The sequence below is a fragment of the Pediculus humanus genome, genomic scaffold (genome assembly GCF_000006295.1).
Source record: "Pediculus humanus corporis 1103172108208 genomic scaffold, whole genome shotgun sequence".
Lineage (NCBI taxonomy): Eukaryota > Metazoa > Arthropoda > Insecta > Psocodea > Pediculidae > Pediculus > Pediculus humanus.
Window position 1 is genome coordinate 9,888 of NW_002987778.1, and position 17,232 is coordinate 27,119.

Below are 17,232 nucleotides of genomic sequence, written 5' to 3' on the forward strand. Positions count from 1 at the left end.
TTTTTCTATTATTTAATTAAAAAATATGTTATTTAAAAAAAAAAATGATAGGAATGGTTGGTTTGTCTAAATAATAATAATAATAATGATAAAAGGCAAAAATATTATTTATATTTAATAAAAAATAACACCCACACATTTATAACAAAATAATAATTAACATTGAACCAGCAATACATTCATTTATTTATTTTTGAGCTTAGTTTTTTTTTTTTTTTTAAATATTTATTTGCAGTGTGTAAATTATTTAAAATCGTACATAATAATAAAGCGAAAAAAAAAAAAAATTTTAGAATTTAAATTTAATTAAATTTTGAATAATGAAAAAATTTCAATATGTCTGTCAACAACAACAATTTTCAAATGGCGGGTTCATATTTATTTTTGAGCAATCAATGTAATAAAAATAATTTTTTATAAAATAATAATTAATAATGAAGTTAAAAAAAAGTAAATCATAATCTTTTTTTCTCTCTTTTAAAAAAACAATTAACAAGTTTTTATTATTTTTAACGGTTACAAAAATTTTCCAATAATTTTCATTTTTTTCTTATTATTGTAATAGAAATACAAAAAAAAATTTTTTTAAACCCATTTGATTTGAATCGGTTTCCATTTTTCTTTTTTCTCCCATAAAAAAAAAAAAAAAAAAAAAAAATTATAAATAACAAAATATTTTTTAACCTTTATTATTTATAAATTCAACATTAAAAACAACCAATAAAACAAATTTAAATAATAATAATAATAATAATAAATTCTAAAATAATAAATAACATATTAAATATACTTTGTATTCAAATTTAAATTTTTACAAGTAAAAAAAAAAAAAAAAAAAAAAAAAAAAAAAATATTTTATTAATTTAAATTTAAATTATTTTTCTTTTTTTTTTTTTTGTTATTTTAATAACTTCTCGACTAGAATAGCAAAAAAAATTTTAGATTTTTGCATCTTTTAAAAAAAAATAAAAAATATTTTAAGCCCCCTCCCCCCCCGTATAAAAATATTTAAACAAAATAATATTTACTAACATTATTATGAATTTCTTTTACTTTTTAATTTTTTTAGAATTTTTTTTATAAACATTTTTTTTTTTTAATACAAAATATTTAATTTTAGTATAAAAATACAAGTATTTATATAATTTTTTTTTTTATATTTGGTAACTTATTTAGGGATGTTGGCAAGATATGGACCACTTATTTAAACAGTCACATTAATAAATAATAATAATAATAATTGTGAAAATCAAAAAAAAAAATAATTAAATAATATTTTTTTAAATAGATTAAAAATTATTTTTTGTAGTTTATTATTGTGCCATTGTTTTAATTAATTTTAGTTTTTAGTTTTTTTTTAGTAATAAATATCACAAAAGCGTTAAAAAAGTACAAACAAAACACTTTTTTTTATCTAAATAAGTAAGTAAAAAAATTAAACTGTTTTTAATTATTATTATCTACAATTTGCATTAGTGAATCAGAATTAATAATAATAATAACCTTGTTAATTAAAATAAATAATGTAACAAGGTTTTTTTTAAAAAAAAAGTACAATCGAATTCAATAATAATAATAATAATAATTTCACAATCACATTACATAACACAGCAACGAAGTTTTCATTTTGTCGTTTTCAGGTTCTTCATTCGATAAACACATTATTCGAATTGTATTGAGGATTTTCTGCTAGAAATTTTTTTAATTTACTTGGAAAATCAGTCATTACTCCATCGACTCCTAAATCGAATGCTCTTTTAAATTCTTCTTCATAATTTAGAACCCAAACATAAGTCTAAAAATTAATTTTTATATAATTTCGAATGTAAGATTTTCAGGTATTACATATATTGTATTAATTATACGAAAGTTATAAAATTTCATTACCTGAATTCCTCTCTTTTTCAGGTGCCTGAAAAGAGCAGGTCTAAGGAGCAAAGCATCCATTACTTTAATCATAAAATTTTTTAAGAGCACATTATCTGAATTTCCCATTTTCGATCTGAAAATTGTAAAATGAGTTAATACAATTACACCGAAAGTCTTTTTAAAATTGCACTTATCCAATATATTTTTGCTGTACCTAAAATATACAGAAGGCAAAAAAATTTCAAGATGAGTTTCTTTTATAGGATAAAATGGTAAGAGACCAGAATAGAATAGTAAAACAAGATGAATAACTCTGGTCATAGAAAAGAGTAAATGAACATTAGGATTCTACAACAAAAAATTATATATCAAAATAAATAATTTATAATTAGCGGCAGTGACTTATTTTTTTTTTTTTTTTCTAATAATTTGTTAATTTTTTACCTCTCTAAAACATTTTAATGTGATTTGATTATCAAAATTACCCCAAACTGTATAATTTTCACGATTATAATGTTTGATTAAATTTGATACTTCTTGAATTAATCTATCATTATTGACTTTAATATCAATGTTTATTGGAAATTTAGGGAAATTTTTAAATACTTCTGATAACAAAGGAAATTTTCTCTCTTCTTCGATTCCAGATCCGGTGTAAACAAAATCTAAAAAACTAAATTTTAGAACTAATACTATTAATAATAATAATAATAAATTGGTATTTTAATCTGTACCTGGGTCAAAATCCAATGCTAAATCTTTTTTCAGTAATGGAATGTCAGAATAATTTAATTCTGATATATTTCTATTATCACCGGTAGATCTTAATAAATTGTGATCATGTGAAACAACAACCATATCATCTTTTGTTAGGTGTACATCCAATTCTAACATGTCTGTACCAAGAGTAACTGATTTTTTGAATGCTGACATGGTGTTTTCATAATTTTCCCCAGCTCCTACAATTTAAAACATTGTAACATTATATTATTTTAATATCATGATAATAACAATAACTTGTGATTGAAATAAAAACAAGAAAAAAAAACTTTTATTGCTATATTTATTATATTGCTGAACCTCTGTATCATACATATATGCATACTAGTTTTTAACATTTAAATGTTAAAAGATTTTAAAATTATATTAACAAAGTTTTGAAATTTTGCTTTTTATTTAAGGGAATGATTTAATGCCATTTGGTGTTAAAATATAATTCATTAAATTTTTGATTTTATACAAATGTTTAATAAAAAACCTTTCTTTGGTATTCCAAAGTAATCATGTATAGGGAATACCAACCTCCCCTGTGGCTTATGTGTCGGCATTTAAAAGGTATTCTTTTTTTCTCATGAATAAGGTGAGGGTAACGAAAAAAAAACCATGAGGTTAAAAAATATCCACCAACAAATGCAAAAAAAGACATAATATTAATAATAATAATAAAGAAAAACTATCAACTTGTCATTAAATATTCACATCTTGGGATGTTATTAAAAGCATGCGCTCTATATTATTTTTTGGGCCACTTTTACTTTGCAAAACCGTTTTTATAAAATTTTTCAAATTACAATGGAAAAATTTTCTATTTGTAAAATTTCTCTTAATAACTTATTAAAATATTCTTAATCAATAATTGTTGATTTTATAGGAATTATAATTTTACTTATTGTAATATTATGTATTCGAATAATTATTGACATTGACTCATTCCCTGTCATTTTATAAAATTTAAAATTTGACATCTAAAATAATTACACTTTGAGTAACTTTATAATATCACTTAAATTGAAAAAATTACCCTAATTTTTATATTTATGATTTGCAAAGAAAAATAGTTAAATGTCAGATATTTTTAAATATTTTTGATATTAAATGGTGCAGGATGTAAAGGAAATAGATAATTTATGGACACCAATCGATTTAAAAAAAAATTAAAAAAAGAAAATGAAATATATAAATTCCATTTATTACTTTTATTTGTTTTTATTTATTAGTATACACAAATATAAAATATACAAGTAGATGTATAAATATATATATATTACTTCATTATTAAAGAAATTCTTTAAATATAAAAAGAAATTTACAATGGGATTAACAAAATAATTTTCTTTCTTAAAGCATACACTGAATCGTAACCTCCATTTACGCAAAAATTTTAAATATATTTTTAAATTTGCATTGAAAATAAATTAATTTTAGTTGTAATTATTAATTTTAATTAGCTTAAAATTTTAAGTAGTCACACATTTTAGTATTGTTAATGTAATATTGCACATTATTATTATTTACCAATGGTGTTATACATACAGTTTAACAACCATCAAAATGCAGGAACAAAATGGATAAAATCAGATTATTTAAACATAATAAATAGATCATGTCTCATCGAAATTTTTCGGTGGCCTGATTGTGCTGTTTCGTTTTATACAGTCAACTATCCAATGAATTCCTTCATCAATTCCTTCTCCATTTAAGGCTGATATAGGCATAACCATACAATCTCTTCTTCCTATTAAATGTGCATTTTGATTGAATATGGGTTTTACATCTCTGACTCCCATACAGTCAGGTATGTCTTGCTTATTAGCAAGAACTAAAAGAGGAACTCCTTTTAATGATTCACTTGAAATCATTTTATCTACAAAATAAAATTAAACATGTTTTAAAAAAAATAACTATAGCAAACTTTTTTTTCGAAGAAGTTTAAGTTAAAGAAAAAACCCACCAAAAGTTTCTTTCGATTCAGGAATTCTATCTCTGTCAGATGAATCTACAATGTAAATCACAGCATGCGACTCAGCATAATACTTATCCCATAATGATTGAAGTTCTTCCTGGCCACCCAAATCCCAAAAATTAAGTTTAACACCAGCTGTTATAATTTCACCTATATTAAGGCCAACAGTAGTTGTTATTTTATTGGGATTCATTCCTTTATAATTTTTGGTAAATTTTGTTTTGGCTACCTCTAAATAAGTCTAAACATAAAATTAATTAAATCGATTAACTAATAATAAATTTGTCATATTAAAAAAATTAACATTTTAATTTAAAAAATTTACTGTTTTTCCAGCATTATCCAATCCCAATATTAATATGCAATATTCATCTTTTTGAACCAAGTATTTATATAATCCATGGAGTAACGTATACATAACAAAATATTATTAAAAATTACTTTAATAAAAATACTAATTTTTTTTTTTTTTTTTTAATTAAAAACAAAAACATGTAAATTAATTATTTTTTCAATCATTTTACGTAATAAAATCATAAATAAATTTAATTTAAAAAAAAAAAAAAATTTCATATATCGTGGCTTTATTTATAATTGAAATATTAGTCTTAAATAACACACGTTTAAAACGAATAGCGCAGTCTGTAACGTGATAGCGTCGGAGTCGGATCGCCGCGAGTTCGAATTCTCCCGCTTTACACTGTGTAACAAAATATTTTTATTTAATTTTAATTTTTATAATTTAATGTTTAAAATAATTTTCTTTTTTTTTCTTTTTAATTATTTTATAATAAATCATTAAATATATTAAATATTAATATAAAAAAAAAAATAAACAAAAAATAAAGGAAATAAAATTTTTATTTTTGATTTTAATTTTTTTTTTTTTTTTTTAAGTAAAAATAATTATGAATTTTTTAAATTAATTATTTTTTTTATATAAATTATATAAATTTAATATTAATTATAATATATTTAATGATTTATTTATTTATTGGAAAAAAAAATAATTTGAAAATTGCAATGGCTACTTGTTGTTTGTGAAAATATTTAACGAATCCGGCGGGAAGGTTTGGTATTCAGTTATAATAATGTCTTTATGACAAACGGACAAACAAACAGACAAACAGACAGACAGACAGTTTTCCACGTGAAGTTTATTAACGTCGTTTTTTTTTTTTTTTTTCTTATTTTTTGTCATTATTAAATTTATATACATTTTTTTTTTGTATAAACCGTTTTTGTTTACTTTAAATTAAAGATTAGTAGATAAGATACCGTGTAAATTATTATTATTATTATTATTTCAAAAATGAATGATAAAAGAAAATCACGAAAGACAAAAATTTTAAATTGGTGGAAATATTTGGTTTTATTTTATATTATATTATTTTGCGTAAGTTTTTCATGGATTTCATACATACACATATTTTTAATTTAAGGTTTTTTATTCGAAAAACCTTTTTATACCTTTTAGTTAACCGGATTATGTATTGGAATATTTGCAAGTTTTTTATTAATTTTCCGACACGAGAGCCATGGGTTAGCTCCTAACGTCACACGTTATTTTATTATCGTTCCATCTTTATTTGTTATTTTTTCAACATTTGTTGGATGGACTTCTGTCAAACAGAAAAATGTTTCACTCATTAAAATTGTAAGTAATATTATTATTATTATTATTTCCTTTTGGCTATGATATTTTAAAACAAGTAGTTTTATGTAGATAAAACTTGACATATTTATTAAACATGTTCATTTTTTTTTTTTGTTTACATTTTTATTAGTTTTCCATTCTTTTATGTGTTACTGCTGTGTTAGAAGTAGGTGGAAGTTTGTGGTGTTTTTCAACAATACCAAAAAATCAAAAATTGATTATTAATCAAATATCTGATAGTTTTAATAAAATTACAACAAGTTCACAAAGTAAAAATTATTGGGATAATCTACAGAAAAAGGTTAGTTAAATTATTATTATTATTACAGTTGAGAAAAAATTTTTAATTGTTAAATTTTTTATATTAAAAAAAAAATATAGTTTAAATGTTGTGGTTTCCATGGACCAGGAGATTATCATTTAAAACAATCATTACCATTTTCATGTTGTGGATCAGATGATAATGATAATCATTTTCAAGGGTCTTGTAGTTTGGTTTGGCAAAAAGGTTGCTCTGATATTTTATCAACTAAAACTATGAATGATTTAATTTTATTGGGATTGATTGGAATTATAATTGCATTGATTCAGGTAAAAACAAACAAAACAACACACATTTTAATACTTTATATTTATTTATTTATAATTTAAATTAATTACTTTAATTTTTGTCAAATAATATATATACTGTAATATAACTTATGATTACCTGATACATGAGAATAAAAACTACACTTTTTATTTAATTAGTTTTAAATGTACTGGGGGGGGGGGGGTAAAAAAAAAAAAAATTGAATACTTTTATTATTTCAACTCACATTTACATACCTCCTTTTTTTTTACAATAACTTGGTAATTATAAGGTTTTATTTTTTCAGGTATGATTTCATATCATATATAAATAATTATTTAAACATTTTTTTTTTTTTGTTACAGATACCAGGTATCTTTATATCATGGTGTTTTGCAAACAGAATCCCTCAAGAGTCTATTTAAAAATTATTATTATTATTATTATTAAATACATGACAATTCACATTCATTTTTTTTTCTTTTTTTTTTAAATATTATGAATTTGATGACTAAATATTAATAATACAAAAGATGTTAAATACATCTTAAAATATCTATCTACTATTTTTTTAATACATTTTTTTTTCTTTGTAGTAGTATTATAACACTTTCTTTCTTTTTTTCATTATACATAACATTTAAATTAATAATTTTTACAAGGATTCTTCTTATACACTTTCAATTTATCACTTACATTCCTTATTATGAAAAAATAAGTAAATTTATGTAAATAATTGATAACTTTATCTCTTACTAAAACTAACGTAGCTCATACAGTTCGTATTTAACGACAACAACACAACTTTTTAGTGTGATGGACATGGTTAAAGAAATGAATGGTAAACAATTTTTTGTTTTTCAACTAACTCAACGTCTAAATTTGTATCCTTGAAAATTTCTATAATATCCATAATCAGGTCCATAACTGGTATTATAATTATTATCATTGTGTCCGAAATTATTGTAACCGCCGAAATGACCAAAATTATCATAGTTATTAAAAGCTTCATTAGTGGCATATCTGTTTTCATAATAATGTCCTCCGTATCCTCCCATACTATCATAATATCTTTCATTTCGCCACATGATGTTTTCGTAACCGTTACGCTCCCTCGTAAAATTAACCCTGAATTCATCAAAATTACCATTTCCGCCAAAATTAAAATCATTATTCATGCCATCGAAATGGCCATTTCCTCCTCCCCTGTGAGGTCCTCTCGTTCCTAAAGCTTGCAGGCCTAATGTCAAACCTGCTTTGAAAGCTCTATCTTGTTGCTCTAGTTCTGCAATGCGTCTCTCTATAAAAGAAAATTATCATTATTTTTTCTAACGTTTCAAAAGTTTTCCCTCAAACAATTTTTGTGAAAATTTTCAACCGTACCATATTTTTCAACTAAGCTTAATGCCGGATCCATGTGTCTAAGAAAAGGCGGAGGAAATTTCCCTGATTGGTTTCCGCCTGAAACAAGTAATTTTATTGGTTAAAAAAAAAAAAAAAAAATTAACCGTCGCATGTAATCATTTGATTTTAAGGTACGACTTTTTATAGTAGAAAGTACCTGCAAGAGGCTGCTTTCTATAATAATTACGATGTCCTCTTCCCCTTTTTCGAGACCCTCCTCCACCATTCTTGCTATTTTTTTTCCCTTTTTTACCCTTATTCAAATTTTTAACTGATTTACTTTTATTGCTGCTTATTATTATTATTATTATTATTATTATTATTATTATTATTATTATTATTACGAGCTGCTTTATTTTCAGGACTTTCATTCGAAGAAATCTTACCACCATTACGTGACATTTTCTTACTGACATTTTTCTTTTTTTTATTTTCGTCTTTACGTAATTGAGGCGGCTTCTTGATAGGTTGAGGAGGTGGTTTTTGTGCTTTTGGAAAAACAGAAGGATCTATCTAAAAAAAAAAAAAATTACTTTCGAACTTATGTACATAGAAATAACGCTGTTCTTTAAAAAAAAAAAAAAAAACAAATCTCATTAGATTTACCCTTTCAAAAAGTATAACAATGGTATTATTCACTGTGTACGGTGCCACGTCGATAGGTATGGCTCTGACAGGGAGAAAAGGTAAACCGGAAAAAATTACATTTAGGGGGTTACCCAAAGTCCCCTCTTTTCTATCGGCTGCAGCACACAAATCTAAAATGTTTTTGGCACCCATTTTACTATTCGAACATACGTAAACTAATTTTTTAATGTTCTCGTTCGCTCTCAATTGACTTATTGCCTTTTGTACTAAAATGATAAACGTAATTACTGCTTAAATCTTGTTTTTTTAATCACTGATATTAAAATATACCAATAATATTTACCAAGTCCTTGCCTCGGAGGATCTATTATAGGAATAATGGGAACATCTCCTCCTAATCTGTCAAAAACTTTACCCAATTCATCTTCGACTTTACCCTTGATGAACTCGACATTTTGTATGTTATTTAATTCTTTCGTTTTAAGAGCATAGTTTATGTGATCACTATGAGATTCGATAGCAATCACATTTTTACATCTCTAAAAAAAAATATAATATACCATATTATACCTATTATCCAGGTTATAAAATCCAAGGAAAAAACCGTGGGCATACATTACATTTGCAATAGTAAATGCTATTCCACCAGTTCCAGAACACAAGTCCAGAATAATTGTTTCGGGAGTGGGATCGGCAAGTTCAATAATAGAATTATAAATGTTTTCGGAGGATGAAGAATTTACGTTTAAAATAGAAAATGGACCGACGTAAAATTTTAATCCACATATATTTTCTAAAAAGTGAGTTTCGCCGTGTAACAATTCTAATTTTTCCCTGGGGGGGACAGGATACCTGTAAAAAAAAGAAAAATAAAACAATTGTTCGTTAATTTGAAAAAAAAAATTGTAATTTTTTCTTTAATTTTAAATAAAAGTTATCTCAAATAACTTACTTGTCGTACATTGTATGAAAATATAAAGAATGTAATTTGCAATCTCGTCCTTCTCCATTTACAAAATATTCTCTCACTTGATTTTTAATTTCGATAATACTTTCATCTGATAAATTGTTATGGTACATTACAACAACCAACATTAAACTCCCTTCAGGAGTTGTGCGAATAGTAATGTGATCCCAAAATCCAGATTTTTGCTTCTTGACAAAAGGTTCCTTCCCGGATGTTCGAATAAAGTCTTCAAATTTCTAAATTTATAAACATTTCTATAAATATTGTCAAACGGGATATTAACAATAATGTGTGTGTTATCCTTAAAATTAAAACAATAGTATTTTAATTTATGGGATAAATTTTTAAGTGTGTCTCCATGATGAGAAAAAATCTTCTTATACATTTCACACACAAACTTTTAAAATTACCATGATTTTTTTTTTTTTTTTTTTTTATTAAAGATTATAAAAAAAAAAAAAAAAAAGAATTTAGATGCTAAGCGCATCATAAATGTTGAGTACCAAAATTGTGGGCGATTTTCTACAATGAAGCGAATTAATTAAATTATTTTAAATAAAACACTTCATTGCTTGTTTTTACAAACTTTTAAAAAGTTATGTAGTGATGCACAGAAAAAAATACCTCTTGCACATGGAGCTAATTGTGACTTCCAGTGCAAGAGTTCATACCTTTGCTGCATATTTCATGCTATCTGGTAAATGTATAAGTTTGTCGCCCGGTCGAACACCCAGGATTTTATTTTCATTATCATTCAAACAAAATCCAACAGTGGTCTTTCCTTCAATATTTTTCCCTACAGTAAATAAAAGAAAAATAATTACAAGACCTTTACTTTCATTTTATTTAACTTTAAACCGATAAAACATTGTCATATCCTTTATTTATCCCGACATGAAAAAAAATTTGATCAAATTGTTAGCTTCTTGTTTGGCACTGTATATATTTAACTTATCCAGGTAAATAATATTTCGGCACTTGAATCCCTCACATTTAGTAATTAAGTTACTTGAAATTGTGTTTGATATTTATAATTTAAATATAAAAGTAAATGTAAAATGAACTAGGGTTGCTAAAGTTATACAACAATTTTAGGCACTAATAAAATTGTAAATAAACAGAAATGTTAGTCTAAACAACATTTTAGATCATAAATCATAGTAATGTAATTAATTACTAATTTAATAATAAATTTTTTTTTAGCGGTTTTAGTATTTCTCAGGCTTACCAACTCTAAATTTGCACTTATTCCTATAGCCTTGTAAAATGGGAGAAGTTTTTAAAGGCTCAATTTTAAAAATGGAATTATTATTTTTTAAGCACATCAATTCTGCCCATCCTGCCAGATCTGGATTCCTAACATACATAAAAGAATGTAATTTATTTGATAAAATCTCAACATCAACTATTGACAGTCGATTCTGTAATAATCAAAACTTATTTAAGTTTCTATTAGGTTTATTTATTGACAAAAAAAAAAAAAAAATTCTCTTACTTGTTCTTCATAGGGAACATTGTATAAAGGAAGTGATTCTGATAAAATTTCCTCTTCAAGAGTTAAAACTGGCACTTCATCTATTTTTGCCTTTTTGTTTTCTGGACCTTCAGAAGTTTCATTTTTCCGTTTTAAAACATTTGTTGGATATATTGCGATTGCTCTCAAGGCTTTCTTTTTCCATATGTGATTGTGAAGTAGTCTGACAATATTTTCTTGTTCTTCTTTAGTTGCAAGTGGTATTATAACCCAAGGACTATTTTTACCAGGAGAAATTATTTTTTGTATTTTAACTTTAAATGTGGTTATAATATGCTTTTGAAAATCCTGTAATTATTTATATTTTTTTTTATATAATATCAATCTTAAATTATAAAAAAAATTTTTTTTTGTCAAAATGTGTTTTTTAAGGTTTTTTAAATTTCAAATAATAATGTACAATTTGATGCCACTAACTTATAAATTACTAATTCAAAATATAAGAGAAAGTTTTACCTACCGAAGGAATATAATTTGCTGGTAAATGGCTTATTTTAACTTGATAAGGGAGATCTGGACTTATGCTATCACTTTCTTTAAATATGTTATTTTCATTTTCAATATTATCACCCTTTTTTTTACTGTCATTTACTTCTTGTTTCATTTGCAATGTTTGACTTTCACAATTTTCTGGATATTGTTTTTCTTGGGTTTTTCCACACGCATCAAATTTTTCTTTTATTATCACACTTTGTTCTTTAATACCATCATAATTTTTTAGTTCTGTATTTTCTTGTAAAGTTCGATTATTTTCTTTATTTAATGGATTTATGTATAATTTTTCATTTAATTTAACATTTTCGTTAATAATTGATTTACAATCAAATTCTTGGTTACCTAAATTATCTTTACTGTTTTCAAATTCAAAATTTTTGTTTTCTGATTTTACATCACTTTCTAAATTACTATTTTCAAGTTTTAAGTTTTCCTGAATTATTTGTAAATCAGTAGAAACATTAAAATCAATTGTGTTTTCCAAATATTCAGATGAAAGTACTTCATCTGATTCTTCTTTATTAATGAAATTTTTTTCTTCAGCTACATTGCTTTCAATAAGATTGAAAGAATCATTAATTTCTGCCGGTTCGGACATATTATCAAACTGCTCTATATTCTCAGATGTGTTTTCCATTTTACAGTTTTCACCTTTTTCTAAAGGTATAAAATCCTCACTAATATCTACATTATTATCCGACTCTTTTAGATTTCTAGCTTTTAGAGAATAATTTCCTCTTTTTCTTGAACCCCGCCTAGGTGGCATTCTCACGTAATTATTTAATAACAAATTAACAAAATAATATATTTAAATTTGCTAAAATCATTGATTATTTATTTCAGGGCCCTTTTCAAAATTTTTATTTAAAATAAATTACGTTGGCATTACTTCCCAACATGTGGTCGAGAGTGAATTTTTAAAGTAGTCGTGTTGTTGTATGTTGTTAATTAATTAATTTTTTAAATTATAATCATGGTAGCTAAAAGAAAAAAGAAGGTAATAACATTAAAAATAAATTATTAAATTTAAAATTTTATTTTAAATGTTTTCTAATACTTGGCTTTTATTTAATTTTATTAAGTATGAATCAGGAGAAGCAGCTCAGTATATGTCAAGAAGAGCTGCATTGAGATACCTGCAACTTTCTTTGAAGGATTTTAGGAGATTGTGTATCTTAAAAGGAATATACCCGCGTGAGCCAAAAAAAAGAAAAAGAGCTCAGAAAGGAGCTACTAGTATTCAAACATTGTATTACAAAAAAGATATTCAATTTCTACTTCATGAACCCCTGATTTGGAAATTTAGGGATTTAAACGTTTATTTTAAAAAAATTGGGCGAGCCAGCTCTTTGAAAGAATTTGCAGAAATGAAAGCTTATTTAAATAAACATCCAACTATTACATTGGATCATTTAGTTAAAGAAAGATATCCAACCTTTATAGATGCATTAAGAGATTTAGATGATTGTTTAACTCTCTGTTTTCTATTTAGTACTTTTCCATCTATGAAACATGTACCTAGAGATCAATCGGCTTTGTGTAGGCGATTAACTATTGAATTCATGCATGCTGTTATTGAAGCCAAAGCCTTACGAAAAGTTTTTGTGTCAATTAAAGGATATTATTATCAAATTGAATTCAAGGGAGAAACAATTACATGGATAACTCCTCACAATTTTTGCTTTCAGGTAAGCATTTATTTTTTATTAAAGTTATTATAAGTGATTTTTGTTACTAATATTTTAAATTAATGATTTTAGCCTCAAAACAAAGAAGATGTTGATTTTAAAATTATGTCAATATTTGTACAATTTTATGTTGTTTTACTGGGATTTGTCAACTTTCATATGTATCACTCTTTAAATTTAATGTATCCTCCAAAATTGTCTGGTTATGAAATCAATAAAGATGAAAATGAAATGTTGGATGATGAAAATTTTATATCTGAAAGAGTAGCAGCTCTAAGTACACCTATTACAAAAACTGGAAAAGATATACCTGAAGAAAATGAAATGGATCAATTTCCTACAGTGAGATTTTTTTTTTTACAAAATTTTTGAATTTTCAGTAATCATTTACAGTTTTTTCAAAAGGTAATAATTTTAGGAAGAGGGAGAAGAAGCAGAAGCTGAAATGGAAGACAAAAAATTGGAAATTGCCAAAATTCAAAAATTAAAAAACTTATTTAAAGATAAAAAATTTTTTTTAAACAAGGAAGTTCCTAGGGAATCCCTGGTATTTGTAATAAGATGTTTTGGCGGATTAGTTTCTTGGGATAAAACTTGTTTTCCTGGAGCTACATTTGATGAAAAAGATGAAACTATTTCTTACCAGATAGTTGATAGGCCCAGTTTTACAAAACAGTACCTTTCTAGGTGAGTACTTTTCTTTTTTTTTTTATTCAAAAGTGGTATTAAATCTAAATTTATTCCAAATTTTATAATGTATTGTTTGTTTGCTTTTAATTATTTACTAAAAGGTATTACATTCAGCCGCAATGGGTGTTTGATTCCGTCAATGCATGTCAATTATTGCCTGTTGAGAAGTATTTACTAGGTGCAATTTTGCCTCCTCATTTATCACCATTTACTAACGAAGGAAAAGATCAAATTTACATTCCACCAGAGGAAAAAATGCTTAAAGATCCTAATTTTAAATCGGAAAATTTAAAAGATTATGATTCAGAAAGTAATTCTGACTCGGAAGAAAATAAAAATGATCTTGAAGATGTAAAAAGTTCTGATGATGAAGACCCTGAGACAGTTGGAGAGGACAATTTAAATTCTAAGGCATGCTTTTTTTTTTTTTTCCATGAAAATCTATTTTATTTTTTAAATTTATATATAAGTTATAATGTGTAATATGTAATATTGCAGACAAAAGGAATGTCGGTTAAGCCTGGAGAAGTTTTTAGAGAGAGCAAAATTAAAAAGTTTATTGAAAAAAAACAAGAACATTCATTAAAAGAAAGAATGGTGCCTAACAAATACAGAAAATTATATCAAAGCATGATGGAAGGAAGGAAAAAGAGAGCTAAGGAAATTTGGCTTCTTAATAAAAAGAGAAAACGCATTGATGCTGAGGCAAGAAAAGAAGCGAAAAAAAAAATTGTTGACAATTAAATACAAAATAATAAGAAGTGTAACATTGCTTGTAATATATACTTGAAAGTAAATGTATTTAATTATTGATTACATATAATACATTAAATATATTAAAATATTGACTTTAAAAAATTTTAGAAAAAAAAAAAAATCAAAATTCCATTAGTATATAAATATTATATATTTTATTCCAGATTTATAGTTAATAAGCTATGATTACAAAATGTGATAAATATATTAATAAGCATTGTTATTATTGTTCGTCTTCTTCGTCGTCTTCAATTTCTGGCATAGGAAATCGCAAAATGGCTGCAACCCCAGTTAACTGCGCTAATTCTAACAAAAAAAAAAAACTAATCGTAAAACTTTTTTTTTTTTGTAAATAAAATAATTGTACAATATTTGATACTTACGCTCTCCGGATACGTGCATACTCGAAAAAATTTTGACATCCCCTCCAGAATCTTTAACGCTGTCAACCAAACGCACATATCTTTTTCTTTTACTAACGTCTTGCATTCTGAAATTATAAATAGATTAAAAATATAAAAGAAATTAAAAATATGTACATGTAACTCACTGCGATTTCAACAAACCTAAAAAGATTATCCGAAAGTAGTAGAATTTCTACGGCTTGACTTTCAGCAGCTTTTTCAACGTGTTTTAATCCATAATAGGCTTTAGCAGGTTCAGTTTGTAACATTGAATAAAATGATTCTAAAGCTCTAATCTCTCCTGCAGCTTTTGTGTCTGCTAATTTTGCTACAACAACTTGATCTGATAAAACTTCTGTAATGCATAATAAACTGACTTTTAAAATTAACATATTATATAAAAAAAAAATTTACTTTACATAATTTAATATCAATAATTTTGAAAATAAAAACAAAGTGATTTTAAATTATTAAATTAAATTTTTCAAACATTGAATGTGTGTGTGTGTAAAATAACTAACCTTTTAGTGAATGTTTAAAACCACTAGAGGAATGAACGAGAACAAATTTTCCTTTATTTTCAAGAAGTATTTTATTATCATTTTTTACAGCTTGTTGAATCATAAATTCGAAAAATTGATCTTTTACAAATCCAGGACTGGCAATCAAAACACATTTTACAACATCAAAATTAACATGACGCAATATTCCTTGCATAACATTTTCAAAGAATTTTGTCAATCCCTAAAATGATCAAACATTTAAATTTTTTCCTACAAAAAATTAATTAATATTTCATTATTTTGTAGTGCTCGGTAAATTTTAATACTTTTTCATGCTGTTGAACATTTCCTTTTCTTTTTCTGGGGATAACTTGATCAATTTTAGTTCTAACCAAAGTCATACTTGATGTGACTAAGCAAATGTGAGCTAAACCTTCTTGCATGACAACAGCTGCTAAATCGGCATTTTGAGTGGGATCGCAAGCCATATCAACTCTTTCCAAAGAAACAGAATCCCATTCACTTTTAGTTAATTCAAATTTTCTATTTAACTCCAAGTCCAAAGTGTGATAAGCTCCCATCTGCAAAATATTTCAGATAAAAGATTTGGTGATGTATTTTGTAGGTATAAAATTTTACATATAATTTGTTGAAACAATCTTTTCGTGAATTTAAATTCATCTAAACTTTTTATAATTTATGTATTTGTTGTTTAACTTATTTTGTGTTATGTATTTTTATTTTTAATGAAACATTAATGTCATTACCTTAACATACTGGTTTTCTTCTATATTTCTTCCCTTTAAACGTAACATGCAAGCTTGTGTATCAAAATCAATGTTTTCAACTTGAATACGAAGCATTGTTCTAATTCTACTACTTGTCGATGATCCAGTAGATGATTCATTTTGAACTTTTCTAATTGTGGATGCTCTTACACAATCACCTTCACTAATCAAATTGTATGCATGCCACATGTCTTCAGCTTCTTCAGGTATAAGACTAACACTTCTGTAATTTAAAATGTTGTATTTTTAATTCATGAAAAAGAAACTGATTTATACCTACTTTAAAATTATAATTTTTTTTTTTAACTAGTTTCGTTCAAATTATGAAAATAATGTCTTAAAGCACATTATATTAGTAAAATTCCACCCTCTGTATTTAATGAATACTATGTAATATTTTGAGATTCAGATAATAGAACTTAACACCCAATAAACGAAATTAAATTTATTCGTCTTCAAAGTGTGGAAAATAAAAAAACACAAACCCTCCACCATCCTTTTCTACGTATTTGTGTAATAATTTCATATTGATTCACTTAAAACTTTAAGATAAAGTCCATATTTTTTTCTAGAAA

The 17,232-nt window shown here is 24.9% G+C and overlaps 5 protein-coding genes across 5 annotated transcripts; 1 reads left to right on the forward strand and 4 right to left on the reverse strand.

Annotated features, from left to right (window-relative positions):
* Positions 1 to 1,645: 1,645 nt before the first annotated feature.
* Positions 1,646 to 3,197, reverse strand: Phum_PHUM437800 (glycerophosphoryl diester phosphodiesterase, putative; the record flags this gene model as incomplete). The annotated part of the gene is made up of 6 exons (XM_002429476.1): positions 1,646 to 1,795; positions 1,888 to 2,002; positions 2,084 to 2,217; positions 2,314 to 2,534; positions 2,604 to 2,828; positions 3,128 to 3,197. 6 exons carry the CDS (start codon positions 3,195 to 3,197, stop codon positions 1,646 to 1,648), a joined length of 915 nt encoding a protein of 304 aa, XP_002429521.1.
* Positions 3,198 to 4,250: 1,053 nt separating this feature from the next.
* On the reverse strand, positions 4,251 to 5,030 carry Phum_PHUM437810 (GTP-binding nuclear protein RAN1, putative; the record flags this gene model as incomplete). The annotated part of the gene is made up of 3 exons (XM_002429477.1): positions 4,251 to 4,513; positions 4,601 to 4,853; positions 4,938 to 5,030. The coding sequence occupies 3 exons, from the start codon at positions 5,028 to 5,030 to the stop codon at positions 4,251 to 4,253; spliced, it is 609 nt and encodes a 202-aa protein (XP_002429522.1).
* Positions 5,031 to 7,709: 2,679 nt separating this feature from the next.
* Positions 7,710 to 12,594, reverse strand: Phum_PHUM437820 (HpaII tiny fragments locus 9c protein, putative; the record flags this gene model as incomplete). Its single annotated transcript, XM_002429478.1, has 11 exons — positions 7,710 to 8,140; positions 8,224 to 8,301; positions 8,631 to 8,757; positions 8,851 to 9,098; positions 9,176 to 9,371; positions 9,453 to 9,684; positions 9,785 to 10,035; positions 10,471 to 10,595; positions 11,028 to 11,220; positions 11,295 to 11,621; positions 11,794 to 12,594. The coding sequence occupies 11 exons, from the start codon at positions 12,592 to 12,594 to the stop codon at positions 7,710 to 7,712; spliced, it is 3,009 nt and encodes a 1,002-aa protein (XP_002429523.1).
* A 343-nt stretch (positions 12,595 to 12,937) lies between these two features.
* Phum_PHUM437830 (Pescadillo, putative) lies at positions 12,938 to 14,950 on the forward strand (the record flags this gene model as incomplete). Its single annotated transcript, XM_002429479.1, has 5 exons — positions 12,938 to 13,516; positions 13,589 to 13,858; positions 13,935 to 14,203; positions 14,308 to 14,590; positions 14,705 to 14,950. 5 exons carry the CDS (start codon positions 12,938 to 12,940, stop codon positions 14,948 to 14,950), a joined length of 1,647 nt encoding a protein of 548 aa, XP_002429524.1.
* A 235-nt stretch (positions 14,951 to 15,185) lies between these two features.
* On the reverse strand, positions 15,186 to 17,183 carry Phum_PHUM437840 (protein pelota, putative; the record flags this gene model as incomplete). Its single annotated transcript, XM_002429480.1, has 7 exons — positions 15,186 to 15,268; positions 15,346 to 15,452; positions 15,529 to 15,721; positions 15,888 to 16,110; positions 16,196 to 16,450; positions 16,637 to 16,877; positions 17,137 to 17,183. The coding sequence occupies 7 exons, from the start codon at positions 17,181 to 17,183 to the stop codon at positions 15,186 to 15,188; spliced, it is 1,149 nt and encodes a 382-aa protein (XP_002429525.1).
* Positions 17,184 to 17,232: the final 49 nt, after the last annotated feature.